Raw genomic sequence first — 26,166 nt, 5'->3', positions numbered from 1 at the left:
TGGGGATCAAAATGTTTAAACGTGCTCCCACCAGCTTGGATTTATCTGTAACCCTGGCTGTTGTCCTCGCTGGGTTTGCTGGCAGGGGATGCAGCCTTGGGTGTTGGTTTGGGAGCTGCTCTGGAGGCTGCTGATGGAATGTAAAATCCAAGAGCATCATCTCCAGGCAGGCAGGAGCTGCAGCCAAGCACCCGCCCCAGAACCCAGCCCGGAAATCCAGGTGGGAGCTGCCAAAACAGCCTCTCCCATGGCACTGGCAGCTGGGTTTGTGGATTTAAGAGATGTTTGCAACCTCCTTTGAGCTCTCCCTGCACCCCAGCCCTTGGCAGGGGCCTGAGCTGGGGGTTCTTAAGGGGCTGCCAGGCTGTGGTGGTGCCCAGCAAAGCACCAGCTCTCCTGCAGATGCTGGGAATGATTTTGGGAGAGAGAAGGATCTGCCGGCAGCAGCAGAGCTCCCTTCGCACTGCGGGGTTTGGGCAGGATTGCATTCAGCTGCAGCCACTTGCACCAACAAAGCCTGGTGGTACCTGGTTAAATTTCAACCCAGCCCATCCCTGGGTTCTGGGATGGCTCCAGCTTTTCTGCTGGGATGCTCAGTTGATGTTTCAGCCCTGTTGGAACAGAAAATGCCCACTTTGATGGGTGCCAAGGGTGAAGCTCCCACAAGACCTCGCATGGCTCAAACTGCAGCAACGTATTCCTATGAACCCAACCCTTTGTTTGGCCCCTGACCTGCCTGGACAATTGCAGTTGAAGAGTTGTGGTCAATGACTTTATGTCCAAGTATTCTTCCCCTCTACTCCACTCTGGTGAGATCCTGCATGCAGCTCCAGAGTCTTCAGCACAGGAAAGACATGGATCCATTAAAGCAGGTCCAGAAGAGGCCACAGAGATGATCCAGGGGCTGGAGAACCTCCTGTATGAGGACAGGCTGAGAGAGTTGGGACTGTCCAGCCTGGAGAAGAGAAGTCTGCAGGGAGACCTTCTTGCAGCCTCCCAGTACTGAAAGGGGCTCCAGGAAATCTGGGGAGGGGCTCTTGATCAGGGAGTGCAGAGACAGGACAAGGGGGAATGGTTTTCAGCTGCAAGAGGGGAGATTGAGATGAGATCTTAGGAAGAAATGTTTTCCTGTGAGGGTGGTGAGGTCCTGGTCCAGGTGAGACTCAGGCTGTGCCTGATTGTGAAGCTTAAGAGGCAACATCTCTGTGCTCCCACACAAGGTCCAGCTTTGCTCCTGGCCTCCCCTCCTCCAGCCAGTGTTTGGAAAGGAAGCTATTAACTTGTCAAAGAGAAAAAAAAAGATGGGGTGGGAACCTTGGAGATTGGAAAGAAAAGAATAAAAGCTGCCCATAATTAAATTTCTACTGTTTTATTTTTAAATGGAGAACAAAGAAGACCACTGCCCCCACCCAGCTGAGGGAGTGCAGGGATAGGACAAGGGGAACGGTTTTCAGTTGCAAGAGGGGAGATTGAGATGAGATCTTAGGCAGAAATGTTTTCCTGTGAGGGCGGGGAGGCCCTGGCCCAGGTTGCCCACAGAAGTGGTGGCTGCCCCATCCCTGGAGGTGTTCAAGGCGAGGCTGGATGGGGCTTTGAGCAACCTGATCCAGTGGGAGGTGTCCCTGCCCATGGCAGGGGGCTGGAACTGGATCGGCTTTAAGGTCCTTTTTCCAGCCTAAACCATTCCATGGTTCTATGATTCTATGAATTTGGTACATAGGTGATAGTGAAGAGAGTCGCTTCAAGGCAGGGAATTACTGCTTTTGCAGGACCCCACTGCTGGGCCAGGCTGGCACCAGCAGCAGCAGAGGTGCCTGTGAGGGTGTGGAGAGCAGGTCTCTCAGCTGCCATCCTCAGTTTGGCTGCTCCAAAGAACCCCAGCAAGCACCCAGCATCACCCTGGCAGTGCAGGAGAGCTGGATGGATTTGGGCTCCCCAGCCCCGCTCCCTCAGTGCAAACCACAAACCCTCGTGTGGCAAACCCAGCTGAAGCTCAGCTGGCACCATGCTACCATGATTTCCATCAGCTGATGACCAGTCTCCCAATTCCCATGAATGGGATGCCTGGATTCCTGCAGGAGAGACACTGCGGCACACGAGGGCACTTCCTATTCCACCAAAAAACCTCATTGATGCACAAGTAAATTCACAAATAGCTTCAACACTCAGCAAAACCTCACTGTTGTTTTGATTATTATGATTATTTCATTAATTAATCAATTGCATTTTTCCCTGCTGTTAAGCTGTGATGAGCTGAAACGCCCCAAGCTTGGGGAAGAGTGGCTGGAAAGATGCCCAGTGCAAAAGGACCTGGGGGTGCTGGTCAACAGCAGCTGAACATGAGCCAGCAGTGGCCCAGGTGGCCAAGAAGGCCACCAGCACCCTGGCTTGGATCAGCCATGGGGTGGCCAGCAGGAGCAGGGAAGGGATCATCCCCCTGCACTCAGCGCTGGTGAGGCTGCACCTCGAATCCTGGGTTCAGTTTTGGGCCCCTCAGTCCAAGATCATTGAGGGACTGGAGCACATCTGGAGAGGAAGAATGGAGCTGAGAAGGGTCTGGAGAACAGGGGTTCTGGGAGCAGCTGAGGGACCTGAGGCTGTTTAGTGTGGAGAAGAGGAGGCTGAGAGGAGACCTCATCACTCTCTGTAGCTCCTAGAAAGGAGGCTGGAGCGAAGTGGGTGTTGGTCTCTTCTCCCAAGTAACAAGGGATAGGATGGGAGGAAATGGTCTTAAGTTGTTCCAGGGGAGGTTTAGGTTGGATATTGGGAACAATTTCTTTCCTGAAAGAGCGGTGAAGCCCTGGCAGAGGCTGCAGTGGTGGAGTCCCCATCCCTGCAGGGGTTCAAAAATCACACGGCTGTGGCACTTGGGGACACGGTTTAGTAAGCACAGTTGAACTGGATAAGCTTAGAAGGCTTTTCCAACCTTAACTGTTCTATGATCCTATGATCCCTCCTGGATGCAACTGAGAGCCAGCAGATAGAAAGACAACAGTGGGGGAGAGCTGCATCCTTGCCTTTGCGTATTCCCCCCACCTTGCCCTGTTAATGAATAACCCCTTGGGATTTCTTTTGTTGGAGGTTTCAATGACCTTTACCCAGTGCTTGGACCTAAACCTGATAGCTGAGCGGCCATGGAGGTGTCTGACCCCAATTTACTGGCTGCCTTGGCGTGTCTATGGTCCTAAAGGTGTCTTGGAGGATTGTTCATTAATTCAATGCATTGCAGCTAGGAAAACAGCTGCTGGATTGTCAGGAGGTAAAGGAACTTTTAAGTTAGATGTGAAGACCCATGGAAAAAGCTGCTGGAGGAGCTGTGAAGTCCCTCACAGGCTGCATGGCTCCTTTTCTGTGATTAGAATCATAGAACCATGGAATAGTTTGTGTTGGAAGGGACCTCAAAGCCCACCCAGTTCCATCCGGCTGCCATGGGCAGGGACACATCCCACTGGATCAGGTTGCTCCAAGCCCCATCTAACACGGCTTTCAACACCTCCAGGGGTGGGGCAGCCACCACTTCTCTAGGCAGTCTGAGCCAGGGCCTCCCCACCCTCACAGGAAAACATTTCTGCCTAAGATTTCATCCCAATCTCCCCTCTCTCACCTGAAAACCATTTCCCATCGTCCTACCCTGCACTTGCTGATCAAGAGCCCGTCCCCAGCTTTCCTGAAGCCCCTTTCAGTACTGGGAGGCTGCTCTAAGGTCTCCCTAGAGCCTTCTCTTTTCCAGGCTGGACAACATCTACTCTCTTGGTCTGTCCTCATACAGGCGGTGCTCCAGCCCTTGGATCATCTCCATGACCTCTTCTGGATTCACTGCAACAGCTCCATGTCCTTCTTGTGCTGAGGACTCCAGAACTGGACACAGGGCTCCAGGTGGGGTCTCACTGAAGCAGAATCCCCTTGGTCACCCTGCTGGTCCCACTGCTTTGGAAGCAGCGCAGGGCTTGGCTTTCTGGGATGCACATTGCCAGCTCATGTTGAGCTTCTCATTCACCAACACCCAAGTCCTTCTTTCCAGGGCTTCTCCCAATCCAGTCTCCACCCAGCCTTCCCTGGACAACCTGTGCCAGTGCCTCACCACCTGAAGAAGCATTTTTTCCTCCGGTTGGTGATTGTGCTGTAAAGGTTGAGTCTCCAAGCATCCCATGGTCACGGGAAGGCAGCTGCCCTCCACAGCAGTTCCCTGCCTGCTCCAGGCTTAGAGCTGTGCTCCCAGAGGTCACCTTGCCCGAGTTAGCTGGCTCAGAACAATTGTTATCTTTCCCTCCTTAATGAGGGACCAGGGAGGTTTTGCTTATCGCCAAAGCGCAGCCACGAGCACTGCAAATCACCGCTCCTTGCCTGTCCTTCAGATGAGACCCGTTCTCTAGCCAGATCCTGTCCCCACCTCTGATCCCAGGGGGATGGCGGAGGGACTTTGGGGTGCGAGGCAAGCGTGCATCCTCCTCCTTGCAAGATAGAGTGAAGACCTCCAGTATTCATTTTGCTGATGCATCACCCAGTGCTTGAACCCCCCTTTGTGACCAATTCCAGGTCCCCCTAAACCTGGAAGGGCCTCTTCCCTTTTTTCCCCTCCTTTTTCCATCTTGCCTAGAGCGAAGGTTGAAGACTGAGGGGACCCCACCCCAGGGCAAGGACCCCCAAAAGGAAAACGGCTTCTCCCCAAAACCTTCTGAAACATCTTCCTCCCCAAACCATCAGGGTTTGAAGTTATCCTTGTAGGGACCCCAGGTTCAAATCCATGCCCGGATCCTGCTTTAACACCTGGGAATAGCTCAGCCCCTCTCCTCCCCCAGGGAATCTGGCAAAGCCCAAGGGAAGGGCTGTTATTCATTATCCTTCCAGCCGGGAGAGAAGCTCCTTCTTGACCCACAGGGCAGAAACAACCTCTTCCAGCCTTGGTCCGGCCAGGATCACCCCTCGTTCCTGGTGCTGAAGAAGCCAGAGTCCTACTCAACCCAGTAGCATCTCCAGGAGAGGCCAGCAGGATGGTGAGGAAAAGCCAAGAGGGGAATCTCTCAGTTTTGGGGGTAGGAAGGGGGGTCCAAGCAGTGTGAAGCCACGCACCGTGGTTGGGCTGGTGGGGACAGTCGGATTTTATTGCCACTTTTGATATGGATTTAATAACCAACATCGCAGGAAGAGAAATAAGAAGAGGGGGGTGAGGAAAGCAAACAGATTCTCTGGATCAATCAGGTCAGGCTGTGGCTGTGGAACAGGAGTGTTTTCAAACGCGTAGGGGTTTCATTTTCCTTAATTTTGTTCTTTTGGGATTCTTTTTCATTTTTTTTTCTGCCTCCACGCCTCTGTTTCTGGCTCTCAGAGCAGCTCCGGGTTTTACCTCGCATGCGGGATTCTGCAGAGCATCCCCTCCTCCTCCCCCTCTCCTCACTCCCTGATGCTATCTGGGCTATCAGCTATAGCTTCCTGATGGCCCTGGCTCCAGGCACAGCCACCTCCCTGGGGCAGGGTGAGGGGCCCAGCCCCTAAAAGCAGGCTGGAGTGGTGGGAGAAGGGGGAGGCAGGGGAAGGGGTGGTGCAGACACCCCTGGGAGAGCCCCTTCTGCACCCCTGGAGAAAGAAGTTTGGCCAGTTTTGGGGCTGCTCTTAGGATGGGAGTTGAACCCATCAGAGGGGGGGAAGCCACATCTCGAATCCTGGGTTCAGTTCTGGGCCCCTCGCTCCAAGAAAGACCTTGAGGGGCTGGAGAGCATCCAGAGAAGAGGAATGGAGCTGGGGAAGGGGCTACAGGGCAGGAGTTACAGGAGCAGCTGAGGGACCTGGGGCTGTTTAGTCTGGAGAAGAGGAGGCAGAGGGGAGACCTCATCACTCTCTGCACCTCCTGGAAAGGAGGTTTAGACAGGTGGGTGTTGGTCTCTTCTCCCAAGAGACAATGGATGGGAGAAGAGGAAATCACAGAATCATAGAATCACCAGATTGGAAAGGACCCACTGGATCATCGAGTCCAAACAGTCCAACCATTCCTATCAATGTACTCAAGTTGCACCAGGGGGAGGTTTAGATTGGCTATTGGGAAATATTTCCTTACTGAAAGAGCAGTGAAGCCCTGTCAGAGGCTGCCCAGGGCAGTGGTGGAGTCCCCATCCCTGGAGGGGTTATAAAACCATGTGGCCATGGCGCTTGGGAACATAATTTAGTTGGCACTGTGGGGTTGAGCTAGTGGTTGGGCTGGATGATCTTAGAGATCTTTTCCAACTTTAATGATTCTGTAATTCTATGGGAAGAAAAATGAGGGGGAAGGCAGAGGGAGGAACCTGGGTGAGAAGGTGGAAGGTAGAGGGTTTGCTGATAGAGAAGAAGCTGGAGGGAATGGGAGGAAGGGTACAGCAGGAGATGGCAAGGCAATAAATCATTCCCTGCAGCCAAAGTGGGACATGTGTTCGTGGGGACAGCAGGATCCAATCCTGCTGGGGGCAGAGGGATTCATGATCTTCTCTTGGGCTTCATAACCAACCCCAGGACCCCCTAGGTCCTTCCTTGCCCAAACTCCAGCTGGGTTGGCCACAGCCAGGGGTTTGGGTTGGAAGGGATCTTAAAGCTTGTCCAGTTCCAACCACCCTGCCGTGGGCAAGGACACCTTCCACTCGATCAGGTTGCTCAAAGCCTCAACCTGGCCTTGAACACCTCCAGGGATGGGGCATCCATGACTTCTCTGTCCTGTCCAGCCAGGACCCATCCAAACCACCTTGGAGATGCCTTTCCTTGGATTAATTCCTGTCTGGAGAAGGGATGGAGCTGGGTCTTTTGGCTGCACCCCTTCATGCCAGGCCTGGGGACAATGTCTCAGGGTGGATGACTGAAGATGGAGTGAAGTCCCAGCCTGGTCCCAGTCAGCCCCTTATGCTGAGACCATCTGAGAACACTGGGACATGAGGGAGGTATGGGTGCTGAGACCATGTCTGGGAGGAGATTAGAGAAGAGGCTGTGCAAACCAAGCTGACTTGCTCACAGGAAGACATCTCTGCTCTGTGGACTCAAGGTGCTGAGATGAACCTCTGTGTCTATAAGTAATTAATATGTTTGGAAGCCTGGCTCTGGTACCATGGTCTTGGCAGAGGAACAATTGGCTGTGTGGAAAAGTTGGCGGGGGACACACTTGCTTTTTTCTGCTTTATCTCTTGGTTTTTGGTCCAGGTTTATGGCCAGGGAGGAGTCAAGTTCCAGAACTGGGCCAAGACTTATGGCTCCTCTCCGGAGCTATACTTCCAGCCCACCTCGGTGGAGGAGATCCGGGAGGTAAGGAGGATGCTTCCAAGAGACAATCCATTGGAAATGAAGAGGAGGAAAAGCTGTGATGCTTCAATGTGTTCACTCAAAGAGATTGCACATAGTGACAGCATGAGTCCCCCCCTTAGCCCCAGGAGTTGGCCCAACATACTAAACTGTATGTGTTCTCCACCAGACGTCTCAAACACCTGAAAGATGCAGAGAACCAGCTGGTCTGGCCCCAGGTGGACTCTGTTCCTTGGGCACCAGCATCTGGCATCCTTCTGGGGTCCCTTTCCTGCCCCAGATGCCGTGCTGATGGGCTGGAGTCCTGTGTCACTTTTGGCACCCCACAGATGCCTCTGTCCCCCTAGGGTGTCTCAGGTGGCCATCGCCTCTTTTGAGATCATAGAATAGTTTGGATTGGAAGGAACCTTTAAAGATCATCTATTTCAACTCCAAGAATGATCCCAAGAACTATCTTAGGAAGTGTCTGGGCTCCAAGGGTGGTGTTAAACCCAGATTATGAGTTATCCAAGTAAATGGATGTCGACCATGGGTGAGGTTTGAGCTTGGGATGTTTCATAGTGCCTCTGGCACTGCCCGTAGCACATGGCTTTGAGGGAGATGTTGGATGCTCAGGGCTCTGCCTGTTATCTCCACAGATCCTGGATATGGCCAGGCAGCGGGACAAAAGGGTGAAGGTGGTGGGTGGCGGTCACTCTCCTTCGGACATTGCCTGCACTGATGACTTCATGATCCAGATGGAGAAGATGAACAGGGTCCTCAAGGTGAGCCCAGCCTCTGGAAGGTGGTGTGGTAGCCCTGAAATGTGGTGGCAGCCCTGTTCATGTTGCCACCAAGGGCATTGTACCAACACTGCCATACCCAGGGTGGGAGGTGAAAGGATGGAGAGACTTTCCTCTCCTCACAGCCAGGAGTTTTCCCAAACCAGACCCTGAAACAGTGGTACAAGACTGGGGAATTCACATTTCCCCGCTCTAAAAGTCTCCCTTGTGCACTGGAAGCGCTTGAAGCAGCTATAAAAATGCAAAGAAGCGATGTCTTTTCAGGGTGTATTCACTGAGGGCTTAATCATGGCCCATTGTCCTTGTCACTGCATGATCTACTGTATGGGTTGGAGGTTCTGGAGCTTACAAAGGTGCCTTAGGCACAGCATCTTGGCAAAGATTTGGCTGAACATCCGTGGTTTGTTCTTGCACCAGATGGGAAATGTCCTTGTAGGAGATTGGTCCATTTGATGACACTGGGAAGGATTCCTAATGGAATTAAGCTGTCCTTCCACCAGGACCTGGCTGAAGCTGGTTGAGCAACACAGGAGGGCTGAAGGTAGAGCTTTGCTAAGGGAATGTCTGCTCCCTTGCGTTGCCCAGCACTTGTGAGATGTTATGGGAGAGGTCACACACCCCTGAGATGGAGAAGAGCAGTGTCTGGACCAGGGTCAGGAAACATCAGCACCATTGGGCTGGATGAGATTTGCGTCGGGTGAAGGTTAGAGAGGTGCCAGCTCGGGGTGGAGCAAATCGCTCATGATACGTAGCTCTCCTGTATAGACATTATCAACTGCATTGGTAAGAGCAGGGATGTTTTCCATGGGATGTTTCTTCTCCAAGCTGTGTGACCTTCCCCTCTCCTCTCACACCCCATCCTTTGCAGGTAGACAAGGAGAAGCAGCAAGTGACAGTGGAAGGTGGGATTTTCCTCTCGGATCTGAACATCGAGCTGAACAAGCACGGATTGGCCTTGGCCAAGTGAGTGGGACACATGCACAGGGCCATCACTGGGTATTCTCCAAGGTGTCCATCCTTGCCCCAGGTCAAGTGCTGGAACATGACAAACCAGGGATGTTTGAAGAGCTTTTACTGCAGAACAAGAGTGTTTACTTCAAGGTCTGATCTTCCACCAGGGTTCTGCAGACCACAGGCCAATCCCCTCTGTGGTGGAATAGCTGATCCTGCCTTGCAGCAGGAGGCTGGACAAGGGGAGCCTTTATCCTCACACCAACCTTAGGTGCTCATTGCACCCACTAGGCTGGTCCTTTCCCTCTTATGAAGGAAAACTGGGCTTCTTGGCCCTAAAAAGATGAGAGGACACCTCCTGGGGATGCCTTGCATGGGGCAAAGACTGACACCAAGAAGAGGCAAAGGAGGTTGTTGGCTGACAAAATCAGGTAGAAATGAGTTTTTGATGGTCGTTGGATGATCTTAGCAGGAGGCATGGGAGAATCTTTGCTCTGCTCTGCCTTGGGACGTTTGCTGTCCCCAGAAGAAGAGGTGGACATGATGGGTTGGAGGTCAAGGGCTGTCCTGGTGCAGAGGATGAGATGCCTCAAACTGATCACAGCTGATCCAACTGCCCTCCACCTTGTGTGGTTCTCTCAAAACTGGTGTGGTCATCAGGAATAGGGAGGGGATCGTCCCTCTGCACTCAGAGCTGCTGAGGCCACATCTCAAATCCTGGGTTCAGTTTTGGGCCCCTCAGTCCAAGAAAGACATCGAGGGGCTGGAGAAGGTCTGGAGAAGGGGGACGGAGCTGAGGAAGGGTCTGGAGCCCAGGGGTTCTGGGAGCAGCTGAGGGCCCTGGGGCTATTTAGTGTGGGGAAGAGGAGGCTGAGGGGAGACCTTAGAGAAACCTTGTGGTACTGGAAGCGGTCCCAGGAAAGCTGGGGAGGGGCTCTTGATTAGGAATTGCAGGAACAGGGTGAGGGGGAATGGTTTTCAGCTCAAAGAGAGGAGATTGAGGTGAGAACTTCAGAAGAAATATTTTCCCGTGAGGGTGGGGAGGCCCTGGCCCAGGTTGGAGGGATGGACCTTGGTCTGCAGACCTCACGCTTGCAGATGCTGCTTCCAGTCCTGCTCCTCAGTGATCTTTCTGGGATAAACCCAGATTCTTCACCCCATGCTCTGAGAACATATGGAAGGGATGTCTCTACTCCAGTGAGTCCCTTTGGGCTGATGGGGAGAGATAGGGATGTGAGACGGGACGCAGCTGATTTGACCATAGTGACCTGTGCACACCAGCCACTTCTGTGAAATATAGTGACATCCTGACACATAAGTCCCATGGAGATGTGCACACGTAGCCAACAAACCCCCACGTTGTTGCAAGGTACCCAGAGGTGGAAAACCCTATTCATTGGGGCAGAGAAGTTGTCCTGGGAGACTCTGAACAGGCACACGAGTTCTGCACACAGTGTTCTGCCTGGCACAGTGGGTTGTGCTCCGCACCATGTCCCACATGCCTGGATCCTCACCAGCCCCTTCATCTGCCTCCAGCTTAGGAGCCGTTTCTGAGGTGACAGCGGCTGGTGTGATCGGGACAGGGACACACAACACTGGGATCAAGCACGGCATCCTCCCCACCCAGGTGAGACACGAGTCGGGAGTGTGTTGACGCATGGACATCAGCATTTGAGGGCTTCAGGGGAGGGATCCCATCATCTGGTCTGGGTCTGGTAAGGAAGGAGCGTGCTGTACTCAGCAAGCATGAGGGGTCCTGCCCTCCCAGGACAGAGCTGCTGTGGGGGACCTCCCAAGTCCCCCGCTGCACACCCAGACCTCCCCATCTGCCAGAGTAAACATGATTTAGCCCAAAACTCCTCTATCCCTGTGCTTGATGGTGTGCATCCTCTAGAGAGAAAAGAATCCTTTTCCATCACTGTATCAAAGGTGGCAGAAGAGGGGCTGGTGGAGCCAAGGTCACCAAAATCACCCCGTGATGCCCCAGCTGTAAGGTTTGAGGTGGATGCAGATGGGACACACTGAATACTCATTGCGGCTTTGCTCCCCTCTTGGCAGGTCATTGCACTCACACTGCTGACAGCCTCCGGAGAGATCCTGGAATGCTCCGAGTCCATCAACACGGACGTCTTCCAGGCTGCCCGCCTGCACCTTGGCTGCCTGGGCATCATACTCACAATCACCTTCCAGTGTGTGCCCCAGTTCTACCTACACGAGGTGGCTTTCCCCTCCACTCTCACTGAGGTATGCAATGGGTGATGCTTTCAAAGCATCCTTGGGGATAAGCAAAGTCCTTGGTGAAGTGACTTAGCAGGAGGAAGATAGGGAAGTGGTTATATGTGTGTGTTTCTCACACGGTGCACCTTCATGGCATATTTCATGATGCGCTTTAAGCTGGAAACCTCTCCAGGGTGACAAAGGAGAGGAAGAAAAAGTCGTGTTTCTTAGCAAAAGGAACAACATTGATATTGGAACTGGTGGTTCCAATAAGTCATCTTTATTGCAGACACGGACAGTGGGACTGAGGGCACCATCACCAGGTTTGCTGATGGCAACAAGCTGGGTAGAGTGGTCAGTACGCTGGAGGGATGGGGTGGCATCCAGAAGGACCTGGACAGGCTGGAGAAGTGAGGCTGTGCAAACCTTATGAAGTTCATCAAGGTCAAAGGCAAGATCCTGCACCTGAGTCAGGGCAATCCCAAGCACAGATGCAGGCTGGGTGGAGAATGGATTTGGAGCAGCCCTGAGGAGAAGGACTTTGGGGTGCTGGGGATGAGAAGCTCAACATGAGCTGGCAACGGGCACTCACAGCCCAGAAAGCCAAATCGTGTCCTGGGCTGCATCCAAAGCAGTGGGACCAGCAGGGCCAGGGAGGGGATTCTGCCCTTCTGCTCTGCTCTGGTGAGACCTCACCTCAGGGACATGGTTTACCAGGCACAGTGGGGTTGGGCTGACAGTTGGACTGGATAAGCTTAGAGGTCTTTTCCAATCTTAACAATTCTGTGATTCTATGATCATCCTCACTTCTCAGCATCAATTGTCCCCTGGCTGACTCAGCCCTGAGGTGATGGGAATCGGACCTCCAGCTGTGCTCTCTCCTTCGTGTGCAGCCCCATGGGTTTTAAACTGCTCCCCCATATCATGAGCAAAGCCTGAGCCTCACTGCAGACAGGGATAAGCAAGGGGAAGGGCAGCCGCAGTGGTGGGGAGCTGCTCCAAGCTTGGTGTGATGCCAGCAGTCCCACCAGAGCAGGGATGGAGGTTTGCCCGTAGCCATCGGCTTCATTTTCCCTGGGCTGCCTCAGAGCTGCAGCAGGGCTGGGTATGGAAGCTCCAGCGCAATCGAGTTAGAGATGCTGAAAGAGCTTGCAGACATCAGCACTTGCTTTTGGCTGTCGGAAATGTCACTGTGAGATGGATCAGCCAACACCTCTGCTCTGTTTAACCCAATGTTTGCAGATGCCAGCAGGTCAGCGGAGATGTGGTAACTCCTGGCACGCGTGACTAAGCCTAATGCAGATTTCATGTTCCAGCTGGAGAAAATTGTCCTTGCTGGATACCCTGGGCGGGTTTGAGGAGCTGATGTGCTGCCTGGACTAAGTAAGAACAAGAGGATTGTGTCTGCGCTGAGCCAGCATCCCTGGAGGCAAGCAGTGCCTCACTGGGTCCTGGAGGAGAGGAGCAGCATCCCGCAGGGCATGGTTGCTCCCATGAGCAGTGTGCTCTCCAAGGAGGTGTCATCTCCTATCTAGTTGCCACCGGCTGCTCAGCTAATGGAGAACTTTGTTTTCTCCAGCAACAGATGGGCCACTTAGAATAGTCCATGAGCACAAGCCCAGGCTAGGGGGGTAAATTGACTTGGAGAAGATCTCAAAACAATTACTTACGGTGCGAGTGGTTGAGAAGCTCAAGATGAGTTGGCAATGGGAGCTCACAGCCCAGAAAGCCAAACTGTGTCCTGGGCTGCATCCAAAGCAGTGGGACCTGCAGGGCCAGAGAGGGAATTCTACTCCTCTGCTCTGCTCTGGTGAGATCCCACCTGGAGCCCTGCACCCAGTTCTGTCTGGAGTCTTCAGCACTGGAAGGACATGGATCTGTTGGAGCGACTCCAGAGGTGGCCACAGAGATGATAGAAAGGCCAGAGCACATCCCATCCAAGGCCAGGCTGAGGGAGTTGGGGTTGTTCAGCCTGGAGAAGAGAAGGCTGCAGGGAGACCTTAGAGTAGCCTCCCAGTACTGAAAGGGGCTCCAGAAAAGCTGGGGAGGGGTTCATGATCAGAGAGTGCAGGGCTAGGATGAGGGTGGATGGTTTAATTGAGATGAGATCTTAGGAAGAAATGTTTTCCTGTGAGGGTGGTGAGGCCCTAGCCCAGGTTGTGCAGAGAAGTGGTGGCTGCCCCATCCCTGGAGGTGTTGAAGGCCAGGTTGGATGGGGCTTTGAGCAACCTGATCCAGTGGGAGGTGTCCCAGCCCATGGCAGGGGGTTGGAACTGGATGGGCTTTAAGGTCCCTTAAAACCCAAATCATTCTAAGATTCTATGACCTTGTCCTTTTTATAATAAATTAGTCCTTTTCCTAATAACTTAGTCCTTTTCCTTGTGCAACATCTGGATATTTTGGGAGATGGGACTCTCCATCTCTCAGTGCGAACTCCAGTTTAACTTTTTTTTTTGAGCTGAACTTGGGACAAACCATGCTGGAGATGAGAAAGAGTGTGATGGGTAACACCTTTCAGGGACCAGACTGAGCAAATCCCTTTTCAGGATCCAAATCTGGAGTTGCATTTGGGTTCTGTGATGGAAAACTCCCATTAAACCAGCTGTCACGTTTCTTCTGGGCTTGTCCATCTTGCCAAAGATTCAAACCACCCAGATTAAGTTGGCGCTAGTCCTGGCCAATGGGGGACATCCTCAAGGGAAGTGTCTCTCTGGGGAGGGTTTCAGACCTCCTCTCTTATACATTAGGATCTTGCATGACTTTACATGCTTCACATGCTTGTCAAGTTCTTCTGCTGTCCTGCCATCTGTCCTCTCCCTGTTGCCACCTCTTCCTGGCCATGGCCCCCCTGAAGACCACATCTCGCATGTAACCCACAAAAGGGCACTTGATTTACCATGAAAAGCATTAGAAGTTTAGGTCCTTGCTCAGCATAGGGCTGAGGCACTGGGGACAGTGTCCTGGGCTGCTGTTTCACTGATACTCAGTGGTGAATAGTTGTTGCCTTCATCCCTGGCAGGAGCCAGCCTGAAACAGGCTAATTTCCCTCAAAATGCTGTTTTTTTCAGCAGCACATCCCCTGGGCTTGGTGATCTTTGGCCTCCACGTGGCTCTGAGGCCAATGGTGGGTGTGATCCAGCTCCCTTAGAAAGCTTATTGAAGGCCCTGTGGGCATTTCTACAGAGAGATTTGAAGGAATTCTTTCTCCTGGGAACACATCAAAACCAACTTTCCCTGTCTCTGCCATTATATAAACTCCTTTTAACTGCTGCATGCATTTCCTTGGAGCCCTCCCACCCTCACAGTGCTGGGAGGTCGGATGGAGTGAGTCGTTCCATCTGATGTTGAGCCTCTCCATGTCTTGGACAGCCTGGCACAGCCGCTGTAGCAGGATGTGATCTAATCCCTTGAGCTGAGCAATCATCCAGCATGTCTCAGCTCTCTGGCACCAGATCATCGCTGGAGGCTGCAGCATTGCACAAGCTAAAGCCTACAGAGAAGGGGTCACCTGCAAGACCTGGCGACCTTCTAAACAACGTGTGGACTCACTGCATTCATGGAGTCACTTTGTTGGAGAAGATCTTTAAGATCATTGAGTCCAACCATACCTCTCCGCTACCAAACCACATCCCTGAGCACCTCGTCTACACGTCTTTTAAACACCTCCAGAGATGGGAACTCAATCACCAGCTTGGGCAGCCTCTGCCAGTGCCTGAGAACCCTTTCAGTGAAGAAATTGTTCCTGATGTCCAATCTGAACCTGCCCTGGTGCAACTAGAGGCCATTTCCTCTCATCTTATTGCCTGTCACTTGGGAGAAGAGACCAACACTCACCTTGCTGCAACCTCCTTTCAGGCTGTTGTAGACAGTGATGAGGTCTCCCTTCAGCCTCCTTTTCTCCAGGCTAAACATCCCGAGGTCCCTCAGTAAGGGAGTTAGACTGCAAGGAGTTAGATTTCTGGATAGGGAAACCTAGGCACAAAGTTTATCAGGAAGAAGAAATTGGTGGCAATGGAAAGGAACCTTGCCAGGATCTTGGATCTGCTTCAAGCACTATTTGTTCTTCTGTGGTCTGACACCCCCAACAACATCCTCATATGTTGTCTCATTTGAGTCCCACAGGTCCAGTTCCAGCCTTGGCTAATGACAGCACAACCCTTCGTTAAGTCAGGTTCATGAAAAATAAATAGTACTTGGACAACAGTGGCAAAATCCATTGCAGGATTGATCAGAGCTGTGGTGCTAGTAAAGCTCCGAGAAACACTGTCCTTAATTTTTTAAGGACTAAATTATTCAGCACCTCGTTGGCGTGGCTCAAACACCACCACAAACATGAATTTAACGTGCTTTTGCAGTGTCTTCTTTGTAAGCCCTGATCCAAAACAACCCAGTGGTTCTCGTGCTGGGCCATGGGCAGCTGGGCTGAGCAGGGATGGGCATGGAGAGGTCCATGTCCCTTACCTAAGACCATTAATATGTCTTCCTGCCTACTTTCACCCCGCAACCAGTGGCTGCACCACAGCAGTCAAGAGCTGGAGGACTTCAGGGTCTTATTTTCCCTGGGAGGAGAGAAAGAAAGTCAGAAGAATAAGAGAAACCCGCAATGATATTTCTTCAGCCTGCAGGAAGATCCTTACCAATATTTTAAGCTGAAAGAGGGAAGATTGAGATGAAACCTTAGAAATAAATGTTTTGCTTTGAGGGTGGGGAGGCTCTGTCCCAGAGAAGTGGTGGCTGCCCCATCCCTAGAGATGTTCAAGGCCAGGTTGGATGGGGCTTGGAGCAACCTGATGCAGTGGGAGGTGTCCCTGCCCATGGCAGGGGGTTGGAAATGGATGGGCTTCAAGGTCCCTTCCAACCCAAACCATTCCATGATTCTATGATGCTATGATTTCCTGTTTCAGAGGTGATGAGTCTGTGTTTAATGGCTCAGGAGCATCTTTAGCCTCTGAACTCCCTGTTTGCTCCCCTGGCACCCTGCAGCGTGGAATTCCCTTCTTTTAATGCATTTAATTACATTTAAACCTGCCAACTCCTTACAGCTTGGTGTTCACCCACCCTGCCAGACTTCACTGCATCCTCTAGAGCCTTTCCTCAGCTAAACTGTCAAGTTTGCTGTTGTTTTACACCTCCTAATCTGCCTTTGAGATAGAAAACTTAGCTGACGTGCAGGATAACTCCCCTGTCCTGAGCTTTACCCTGCTCAGCATCATCTCGCTGCGTCCCCTGCACAGCTCAGCCCATCTTTCCCCATCCCTTGGGGCTGTTAGGAGGGTGAAACATGAATGCACTCTATAAATATTAATGCCATTATCAATTCTCAGCCATCGCTTGTGCCTCGCCTGCTTACAGATCTCCGGCTTTCATGTCGAGTGGCCCAGTGAGGCGGAAGAGAATAATGGCAAGGGAGCAGGTTGCGTGAAATATTTAAGCCTGAGTTATCTAAGACATTGCAAATAATATATGTGTCAGAGCAGCCTGCCTTGGATTTGTGGTTATATAAAGATCTGCTTGCTTTCTTTTCTGGCCTCGTGATTATCTTTATCACTGGGATAAACTCAGCTGCTCAAGCTGCTGAAAGTGACCAGGAGCAAAGCATGAGACTGAGAGGGTTCATTGCAAAGCTGAGGTCACCGGAGAGATTTGCAGAGCCTCCTTGGATGGTGACAGGGATAGAGTCAGCCTCCCCCTGCCTCACACCAGCTGGGAGGCCGATGAGGATGGGTTAGAACCTCATAAAATAGTTCTTCCCCTGATCTTTGCAGTTGTGGGGCTTCCTGAGCTGCTGGTGGTTTGTATATTGAATCCTGGGTTCATTTTTGGGCCCCTCGCTCCAAGAAAGACCTTGAGGGATCAGAGCTGGGGAAGGGTCTGGAGCCCAGGGGTTCTGGGAGCATCTGAAGGCCCCTGGGGCTGTTTAGTCTGGAGGAGAGGAAACTGAGAGGGAGACTCATGGCTCTCTGCAGCTCCCGGAAAGGAGGTTGCAGCCAAGCAGAGGTCGGGCTCTTCTCCCACATAGCAAGTGATGGGATGAGAGGAAACAGCCTGAAGTTGCACCAGGGGAGTTTTAGATTGGATATTGGGAACAATTTCTTTACCAAAAGAGAGGTGAAGCCCTGGTAGAGGCTGTGGTGGAGTCCCCATTCCTGGAAGGGTTCAAAAACGTGTGGCCATGGTGCCTGGGATATGGTTTAGTTGGCACAGTGGGGTTGGGATGATGGTTGGACTGGATGAGCTTTGCAACCTTTATGATTATATGACTCCATATATGTAATATGTTGATTTTCTCACCCAGGAAGGTCTCTGGTCTGCTTCTCAACCCATGCAAAATTTTAACCATCTGCAGCCTTGCACAGGTTAACAACGTGGTGGGTGAAGAAGTGTTTCTTTTGGTCCGAGCCTAACATCTCCTAATCTAAACCTACCCAAATCCCTAACCCTTGGGAGATGTGTCAGAAACCTGGGAAGGATCATAGAATCATGGAACGTTTTGGGCTGGAAGAGACATCAAATCCCACCCCATTCCAACCCCGTGCCATGGGCAGGGACACCTCCTACTGGATCAGGTTGCTCCAAGCCCCATCCAACCTGGCCTTGAACATCTCCAGGGATGGGGCAGCCACCACTTCTGTGGGCAACCTAGGCCAGGGCCTCCCCACCCTCACAGGAAAACATTTATTCCTGAGATCTCATCTCAATCTCCCTCTTGCAGCTGAAAATCATTCCCCCTCTTCCTATCCCTGCACTCCCTCAGCTGGGTGAGGGAGTGGTCCTCTTCATTCTCCATTTAAAAATAAGGTCTCCCTACAGCCTTCTCTTCTCTAGGCTCAGCAACCCCAACTCTCTCAGCCTATCCTTGTACGGGAGGTGCTCCAGCACTCAGACTATGTCTATGGTTTCCTCTGAACTTGCTCAACAGATCCATGTCCTTCCCGTGCTGAGGACTGCAGATGTGGACAAAGGGCTGCAGGTGGGATCTCACCAGAGCAGAGGGACAGAATCCTCTCCCTCCCTCCTGGTCACACTTGGTTGGATGCAGCCCAGGACATGGTTGGCTTTTTGGGCTGCAAAGCAAAGCAAAGAGATTTGTTCTGGGCTCCTGTAAGGTAAGCAAAGGCAAGCAAAATCCTCTGGGTCCCTGCATTTTCCAGGATCATCTCCATTGTGTGGATTGGCCACGTTTCAGTGATAAGATTTCCACTGCTTTACCTCTGCCTCTGTGTCCGGCACTCAGCCAGCAGACAATATCCCCAAGTACTCCCAGAGCCGGCTCGCTTGCTGCCTTCAGCTCCTGCCTGCTGTGCTGTAATTATCCTACAAAGATGCAGGCTTATTTTCTTCCAACCGATATCACAAGGTTCAAAAGCGCACATTGAAAAGGTCACCTCACTGGCGATTTGCTTCTGTGCTCAAACGCCGTGACTGGAGGACAGGGAGACTTTGGCAGGATCGCTTAGGAAAGCTGCATCCTTCTTTTCCCTGCTTGTTTTACTGATGGATGGATGCATTTGTTCTTAAACCAAACCCGTTAAAACATGAGGCGGTACCTTTAGCCCTGCTTATACTTGCACAGTCATTAACGATTTCCAACATAAGAACTTCTCTGTCTGGAAAATAATCTGTTTTAGGAACATCCTAGAGAGATGTGTGACTCTTTAGAGGCTGCAGATGTGAATGATAGTATCATGGAATGGTTTGGGTTGGAAGGGACCTTGAAGCCCATCCAGTTCCAACCCCCCTGCCATGGGCAGGGAAACCTCCCACTGCATCAGGTTGCTCCGAGCCCCATCCAACCCGGCCTCGAACACCTCCAGGGATGGGGCAGCCACCACTTCTTTGGGGAACCTGGGCCAGGGCCTCCCCACCCTCACAGGCAAACATTTCATTAATAGCTCATTAAGACAAATAACTCAAATAACCCAACCAGAAAAGAGCAACTTCACAGCCAAGGTTGACGCAACCTTCCTAGGGTTATATCCATGGGTCATTGCACCTTCTCTTGGATCAAGCAAACTCCTTGAAGCAAAGCTGATGGGGTTTTAAGCCTTTCTGCAAAGGAGAACTTTGGAGGTGTTTGGAGAGGCTGTTTTCAGGTTGGAGATGTGCTGGTCTGGCCAAAATAGCTCTGTGAACACAGGGTCCCTCTACCCTTGCATGCAGTGGGATAAGGGCTGAAAGGTCTTCTCATTTCTATGTGTGCTGCTGAGTCAGGTAGCAGCATTTCCTCCAAGTAGACCTGGGACAAGACTCAGGGGTCTCCGAAACCAGGCTGAGTGTGTCCTGGGGCTGCAGTTCCCCCCTCAAGCCCCATCAGCTGTCTCATCCTGCATGGTTTAGTGTTTGATAGGAATGGTTGGTCTCGATGATCCGGCGAGTCCCTTCCAACCTGGTGATTCTATGTCTGCCCGATCAGACTCCCCATGCCTTGCTGTCCTTAGCTGCTGGCAGGCAGCTCCTCTGAGTGAGCTGCCTTTCCTAAAGCTCTTTTTGTGTCATTATGAATAATTTGGCAACTCTACATTTGAAGCAAGGGCCACCTCTGGGACAGGGCTAAGTTGTTCAGGAGTGTTGACCTGCTAAAGGGCAGGGGGACTCTGCAGAGGGATTTGGACTGGCTGGAGCCATGGGCTGAGGCCAACAGGATGGAGCTCAACAAGGCCAAGTGCCATGTCCTGCACTTGGGTCACAACAACCCTACACAGCGCTCCAGGCTTGGGGAAGAGTGGCTGGAAAGCTGCCCAGTGCAAAAGGACCTGAGGTGCTGGTCGGCAGTGGCTGAACATGAGCCGGCAGTGGCCCAGGTGGCCAAGAAGGCCACCAGCATCCTGGCTTGGATCAGCCATGGGGTGGCCAGCAGGAGCAGGGAAGGGATCGTCCCCTGCTCTCGGCACTGGGTTCGGTTTGGGGCCCTTCACTGCTGGAAAGACATTGAGGGACTGGAGCACATCCGGAGAAGGGAGCTGTGGAAGGGTCTGGAGCCCAGGGGTTCTGGGAGCAGCTGAGGGACCTGAGGCTGTTTAGTGTGGAGAAGAGGAGGCTGAGGGGAACCCCCATCATTCTCCCCTGCTCCCAGAAAGGAGACTGGAGCCAAGCAGGGGTCTTCTTCCAAGTAACAAGTGATAGGATGAGAGAAATGGCTTCAAGTTGCCCCAGTGGAGGTTTAGATTGGATAATGGGAACAATTTCTTCATGGCAAGAGTGGTGAAGCCCTGTCAGAGGCTTCCCAGGACAGTGGAGGGGTTCAAAAACCATATGGCTATGGCACTTGAGGACATGGATTAGTTGGCACAGTAGGACTGGGCTGCTGGTTGGACTGGATGAGCTTAGAGGTCTTTTCCAATCTTAATGATTCTGTGATTCTATGTTACACATTCTGGCTCCATCCCCAGAAGGCAGGGGACAAAACAGACATGCCCTGTTCCCTTCCCCAGGTTTTGTGTCCACGATCTCTGTTATCCCCCTGGTGCATGGCTGGGCTCTATTGACTCCCTTCCTACCCAGGGCTCACTGAGACTCTGCTGGAGAGACAGACACGTCTGCTTGGACCTACCAGCATCCCTAGAAGTCCTCTGAAGTGCCTCCACCTCTGGCTCCTGCTGTCCCTGCTCCATGGGGGACAATCACCAACCAGCCCCTGTTTTGTTGCAGGTCCTTAATCACCTTGAGGACCACCTGAAGAGATCCCAATACTTCCGATTCCTGTGGTTCCCTCACAGTGAGAACGTCAGTGTCATCTACCAAGATCCCACTAACAAGGCAAGTCCCTCTGGGCTCCATATGTGAAGGGAGAAGGGCCTGGGCTCAAAGCTGGAAGCCCTTCCAGAGCTAGTGTTTCAGGATGAGCAAGGTCTGATCAGGGAAATAGAATTTTGGGACTGTCTTGGACTCTTCCCATGCTCCACAGCCTGGAGGTCCTGGGACAGATGAAGGTGAGGATGTCCAAGCTCTCAGAATCCTCATGGTCTCTTCCTGGGACTGGATGTGGCTCTGTTTCATCATGGGAGTGAGATATGGGGAGTCCTCGGGTGCCCTTGTCCAAACCCCCACTCCCAGCTTGGTCCTGATCCAGGCACGTGCTCCCACCTTCATGTCTGCTGGCAAGAAGACTGTAAACTCTCTTAGTCTCTAATGATCATCGCCTTCCTCTGCTTGGCTTTGCAGCCCCCGTCTTCCTCCGCCAACTGGTTGTGGGATTATGCTGTTGGCTATTATTTGCTGGAGTTCCTCCTCTGGATCAGGTAGGAGCAGCTTCTGGGCAGTGGCTGAGGACAAGTGCGGTTGGATTGGGTTTTTCAGACCCGTCCTCATCAGGATCTGCTACATCTCCACATTGAAACCTGTGCTGTCTTACTGGGAGACCCAAGGAAGACAGCAAGGGAGAACTGTGACCCGGAGCATCCCTTTTCCTAAGGAAGAACTGCTTGTTCTCCCTCCAAGCAAGCTCCTGTGCAAGAGGAGCAGGTTTGGGCTGGGATTGATGTCTGGGGCTGCACTGCCCTCTCGCGTGCAGAGCAATGAAGCACTGTGGGTTTGCAGCTGAAAAGGAGCTTTTTTTTGGCAGCGATATTAGCTGTGAGCTTGTCCTGAACACCAGGGTGGAGAGAGGAGATCCAGCCAGGTCGTGGAGGTTAGGCTGGGAAGCCGGATCCTGGTTGCACAGGAGGGACAGGCTGGACTGCATAAAGAAGGAGAAGAGGGACTGTGGCTGCCTAACACTCTGCCAAAGGGTCCACCCTGTCCCCAGTAGCTCTTCGTCCTCCAGTGGGAGGTTGCCCAGTGCACAGCCTGGGAGGCACTGAGGTCTCCAGGAAAGAGGGGAAGGTGATGACTGAGCCCCCCTTTTCTAGCTTGCAGCAGGAGGAAGGAGCTGAGCGCAGGGGTGCAAGGTCCAAGACCCAGTAGAGTAAGAGCTCCCAGCAGGGTTGAACATCCCCATGGGTTCCAGCACCCTTGCAGGACTGCGGCTTTGCTGCTTTCCTTTCAGCCTTGTGAGAGGCTTGAGAGGTCTTGACTTTGAGACCTTCTGGCTTGGTGTCTGCAAAGGTCTGAGTGGAGTGAGCAGGCAAAGGTGCAAGAGCTCCTTTGATCCATCTTGACCACTTGAGAGGGTAACCCCTTGCCCGGCATTTCCAGGCTGTGGCTTGTGGCATCACAGCTCACAGCCTGCCCTTGGCAAACCCCCGGGCAGCAGCTCTAGGGTCAGATCTCACCTTCTGCTCTCTCCCTTGCAGCACCTTCATGCCCAGTTTGGTGTGCTGGATCAACCGCTTCTTCTTCTGGCTCCTCTTCAGCTCGCGGGTGGAGAATGTTGCCATCAGCTACAAGATCTTCAACTACGAGTGTCGCTTCAAGCAGCACGTTCAGGACTGGGCCATCCCCATGTAAATGGCTCTGCAAACCCTCCTTGTCCATCCCCACCCAGGCTCGGTGTCCAAACCACATGCCATTCCCTGCCTGTGCTCAGCCCCAGAGCAAGAGCAAAGCCATGGAGAAAGGGACCTGACCCTTCTGCATCCCTGTCGTGGGGTACCAAATCCACACCATCTCATGTCTTGGGGCTTTGGGAGCCCAAAGCAATGGGAAGAATGTCCTGGGATATGCCAAGCTGTTCCCTAAATTAGGGATGGAGCTGTGGGGATGGGAGTTCAAACCCAGTGAGTGCTGGCTGTGCTCATGCTGGCCTTAACTGGGGCTGGGGGTTTCTCCTGGGCAGTGAGAAGACAAAGGAAGCTCTGCTGGAGCTGAAGGCCGCCTTGGAGAACAACCCCAAGCTGGTGGCTCACTACCCTGTGGAGGTGCGCTTTGCTCGGGGGGATGAGATCTGGCTGAGTCCCTGCTTCCAGCGTGACAGCTGCTATATGAACATCATAATGTACAGGTGAGTCACATCCTCCTCTTCTTCTCAAGATCAGTGTGCTGGTGCACTCGAAGCTGTTCCCAGAGACCCAGGAGCAGCAAATTCACAGCTTAAACAAATTTATGTCAGCTCTGGAGAGCTGGATTGAATGATCTCCTCTACCTTTGCCTGCTCACTCCACTCAGACATCTGCAGGCAACAAGCCAGAGGGGTGGGATGGCCTTGGAGAATGCTGGAACCATCCATCTCTGTTCTTGAGGATGCTGTCCCACATGAGGAGTGTTGGTGGCATGCTGGTTCCCAGAGTTTCCATCACCTACTGCTGGTCAAAGCAGTGGTGATGAGTCCCTGGGGTTGCCTTTTTCCCCAGGTTATGGTTTCTCAGTGAGTTTGACTTGGGTGTGCAAGTCCTCTCAAAGCTCCTGCTAATGTCATCACTGCCTGATTCCCCCCAGGCCCTATGGGAAGAATGTCCCCCGCCTTGACTACTGGCTGACCTATGAGGGCATCATGAAGAAGCATGGTGGGAGACCACACTGGGCAAAGGTACTGATGGCCCTACTCTTCTGGTAGGAAAGAGTTTGTGGAAAGGTGTCCTTCTCCTTTCTCCATGGTGACTCCTTTTGGAAGGGGGAGACTTGGGTGTCAGAGAAGTGTTTCCACATTAAGCTTGTCCCAGAGGGATATGGATGCCTTAAGGAGATGGCATTCCCCTGCTTGCTACCCATCCTGGGCACACAGATAAGGGAATGGAGGCTCTACCACTTCTGCAGAGGCTTCCCATGTGGTGGGGTGGGTCCAAGGCCACTGAGAAGTTCTCCACTGATGGGCAGCCCTCCCAGGACGCTTTTATCTCCTGCAGGCCCACAGCTGCACCCGGAAGGACTTTGAGAAGATGTACCCAGCCTTCCCCAAATTCTGCTCTGTCCGGGAGAAGTTGGATCCCACAGGAATGTTCCTGAATGCTTACCTGGAAAAGGTGTTTTACTGATGGGGGTAATGCAGGGGATGAAGGAAAGATCATCCATCAACCCCAGTTCTTGGGATACCTCAAAACTCCTGGTCCTCTGTAGTCCCAAGGTGCTGCACACCCAACTGCCAGCATCTCTTGTGATGACAGGCAGGGACATGCTCTGATCTTGATGCTAACAAGGCTCTGCAGTGCCTGGAAGTGTCTCCTGGAAACCAGCAGCTCAAAGGGACAAAGTCCATCTCCCCACCCCAAGACCTGTAAACCCCAAGTACTTTTCCAAGCCAACATTTGAATAAAGACCTTTCTTTGAGTAGATCTCTGTTCTTTCAGCCTTAGGTGCATGTTGGCTTTCTGGGCTGTGAGCACACATTACAATTCATGTTGAGCTTCTCACAAGCACCTTAACTCCTGCTCCTCAAGGCTGCTCCAAATCCATCCTCTACTCAGATGGGACTTGTGCTTGGGATTGCCCTGACCCTGCCCTTGGCCTTGTTGAACTCCATGAGGTTCTCATAGCCCTACCTCTCCAGCCTGTCCAGGTCCCTCTGGATGCCATCCCTTCCCTTCAACACGTCAACCCCATCACACAGCTTGGTGTCATCAGCAAACCTGCTGAGGGTGCCTTCAATCCCGCTGTCCATGTCTCCAACCAACCCCTACGGAACACCACTCGTCACCAGGAAGGTTGGGTTTGACCTCAAAGAAACTGGCAAATGGTGTGAAGAGCAGGTGGGTGAAAACTGAAAGGACTGAGCTGGCACCTTCCCAGGAGGAGAGGTTTGTACGGGCTCAGGTTTTGTTGCAGTTTAATTTCTGGACAAGAGGAGCTGCTGACAACTCGATAAATCTGAAGCTCAGAGGTATAAACTTGCATTCATCTCAATTTCTTTCTTAATTAATTAATTGAAACTGTATTATTAACAGTAGCTTTGGGACAACTTCTTTCCCAGGAAAAGGTTTTAGCACCTCTGTTGCAAATGTTTTGGCTTTGTCTTCTTAGAGCAACTTTAGCCTGATTAAATCCAAGAAGCTCTTGGAACTCTTAGACAAATAAACTGAACTAATCTCAGGCTTTCAATGCAGGGTATGCTGCATTGAGGGCCTGATTTGGGGGTGTAAAAGACTTTTTATACTTTCTCTGTATATTTTATCATTATTTTCTCTTTATAATAATTTCCTTGGAGAATGGATGCTTTCTACGTGAAGCATGGAGAACAGCCTGGTCTGGTTGAAGATGTCCCTGCTCGCTGCAGGGGTGGTTGGACTGAATGACCTTCATGACCCCTTCCAACCCAAACCATTCAATGATTCCTTGATTCTAAGAAGCACGAAGATGATCTGAGGTCTGAAGCACCTCCCATACGAGGACAGACTAAAAGAGTTGGTCTTGTTCAGCCTGGAGAAGAGAAGGCTCCAGGCAGACCTGGACCCTCAGAAAGGGGCTCCAGGAAAGCTGGAGAGGGGCTCTTGATCAGGGAGGGCGGAGACAGGGCAAGGGAAAATATTTTGAAGCTGAAAGAGTCATAGAATCACTAGGTTGGAAAAAAACTTTGAGATCATCAAGTCCAACTGTACCTGTCCACTACTAAATCATATCCCTGAACACTAAATCTACCCATCTTTTAAACACCTTCAGGGATGAGGACTCAATCACCTCCCTGGGCAGCCTCTGCCAGTGCCTGAGAACCCTTTAGGTGAAGAAATATTTCCTAACATCAAATCTGAACCTGCCCTGGTGCAGTTTGAGGCCATTCCTTCTCATCCCATCACCTATCACTTGAGCGAAGAGACTAACACGCAACTCTCTACAACTTCCTTTCAGGTAGTTGTAGATAGTGACAAGGTCTCACCTCAGCCTTCTCTTCTCCAGGCTGAACAACCCCAGTTTCCTCAGCCGCTTCTCTTAAGACTTGTTCTCCAGCCCCTTCATCAGCTCTGTTGCTCTCAAGAGGGGAAATTGAGATGAGATCTTGGAAAGAAATGTTTTCTTGTGAGGATGGGCAGGGCCTCGCCCAGGTTGCCTAGAGCAATGGTGGCTGCCCCATCCCTGGAGGTGTTCAAGGCCAGGTTGGATGGGGCTTTGAGCAACCTGATCCAGTGGAAGTTGTCCCTGCCCATGGCAGGGGTTG

General features: G+C 52.1%; 1 protein-coding gene across 1 annotated transcript; it reads left to right on the top strand.

Annotated features, from left to right (window-relative positions):
* Nucleotides 1-4,956: 4,956 nt before the first annotated feature.
* Nucleotides 4,957-24,282, top strand: LOC138717275 (L-gulonolactone oxidase-like). The gene is made up of 12 exons (XM_069850735.1): nucleotides 4,957-4,994; nucleotides 7,159-7,260; nucleotides 7,896-8,021; nucleotides 8,908-9,002; nucleotides 10,527-10,617; nucleotides 11,049-11,234; nucleotides 20,856-20,963; nucleotides 21,369-21,445; nucleotides 22,439-22,588; nucleotides 22,921-23,085; nucleotides 23,520-23,610; nucleotides 23,927-24,282. The coding sequence occupies exons 1-12, from the start codon at nucleotides 4,992-4,994 to the stop codon at nucleotides 24,053-24,055; spliced, it is 1,323 nt and encodes a 440-aa protein (XP_069706836.1). The 5' UTR covers nucleotides 4,957-4,991; the 3' UTR covers nucleotides 24,056-24,282.
* Nucleotides 24,283-26,166: the final 1,884 nt, after the last annotated feature.

This window comes from Phaenicophaeus curvirostris, chromosome 2 (genome assembly GCF_032191515.1).
Source record: "Phaenicophaeus curvirostris isolate KB17595 chromosome 2, BPBGC_Pcur_1.0, whole genome shotgun sequence".
NCBI classification, from domain to species: Eukaryota; Metazoa; Chordata; class Aves; order Cuculiformes; family Cuculidae; genus Phaenicophaeus; species Phaenicophaeus curvirostris.
This window is presented reverse-complemented; position numbering and strand designations above follow the sequence as displayed.

What these genes read in the sequence shown, in the direction of transcription:
- LOC138717275 (XM_069850735.1), top strand. An exon ending in CGGTGGAGGAGATCCGGGAG is followed by an intron (nt 7,261 to 7,895) that starts GTAAGGAGGATG and finishes TTATCTCCACAG; the next exon opens with ATCCTGGATATGGCCAGGCA. An exon ending in ACCAAGATCCCACTAACAAG is followed by an intron (nt 20,964 to 21,368) that starts GCAAGTCCCTCT and finishes TTGGCTTTGCAG; the next exon opens with CCCCCGTCTTCCTCCGCCAA.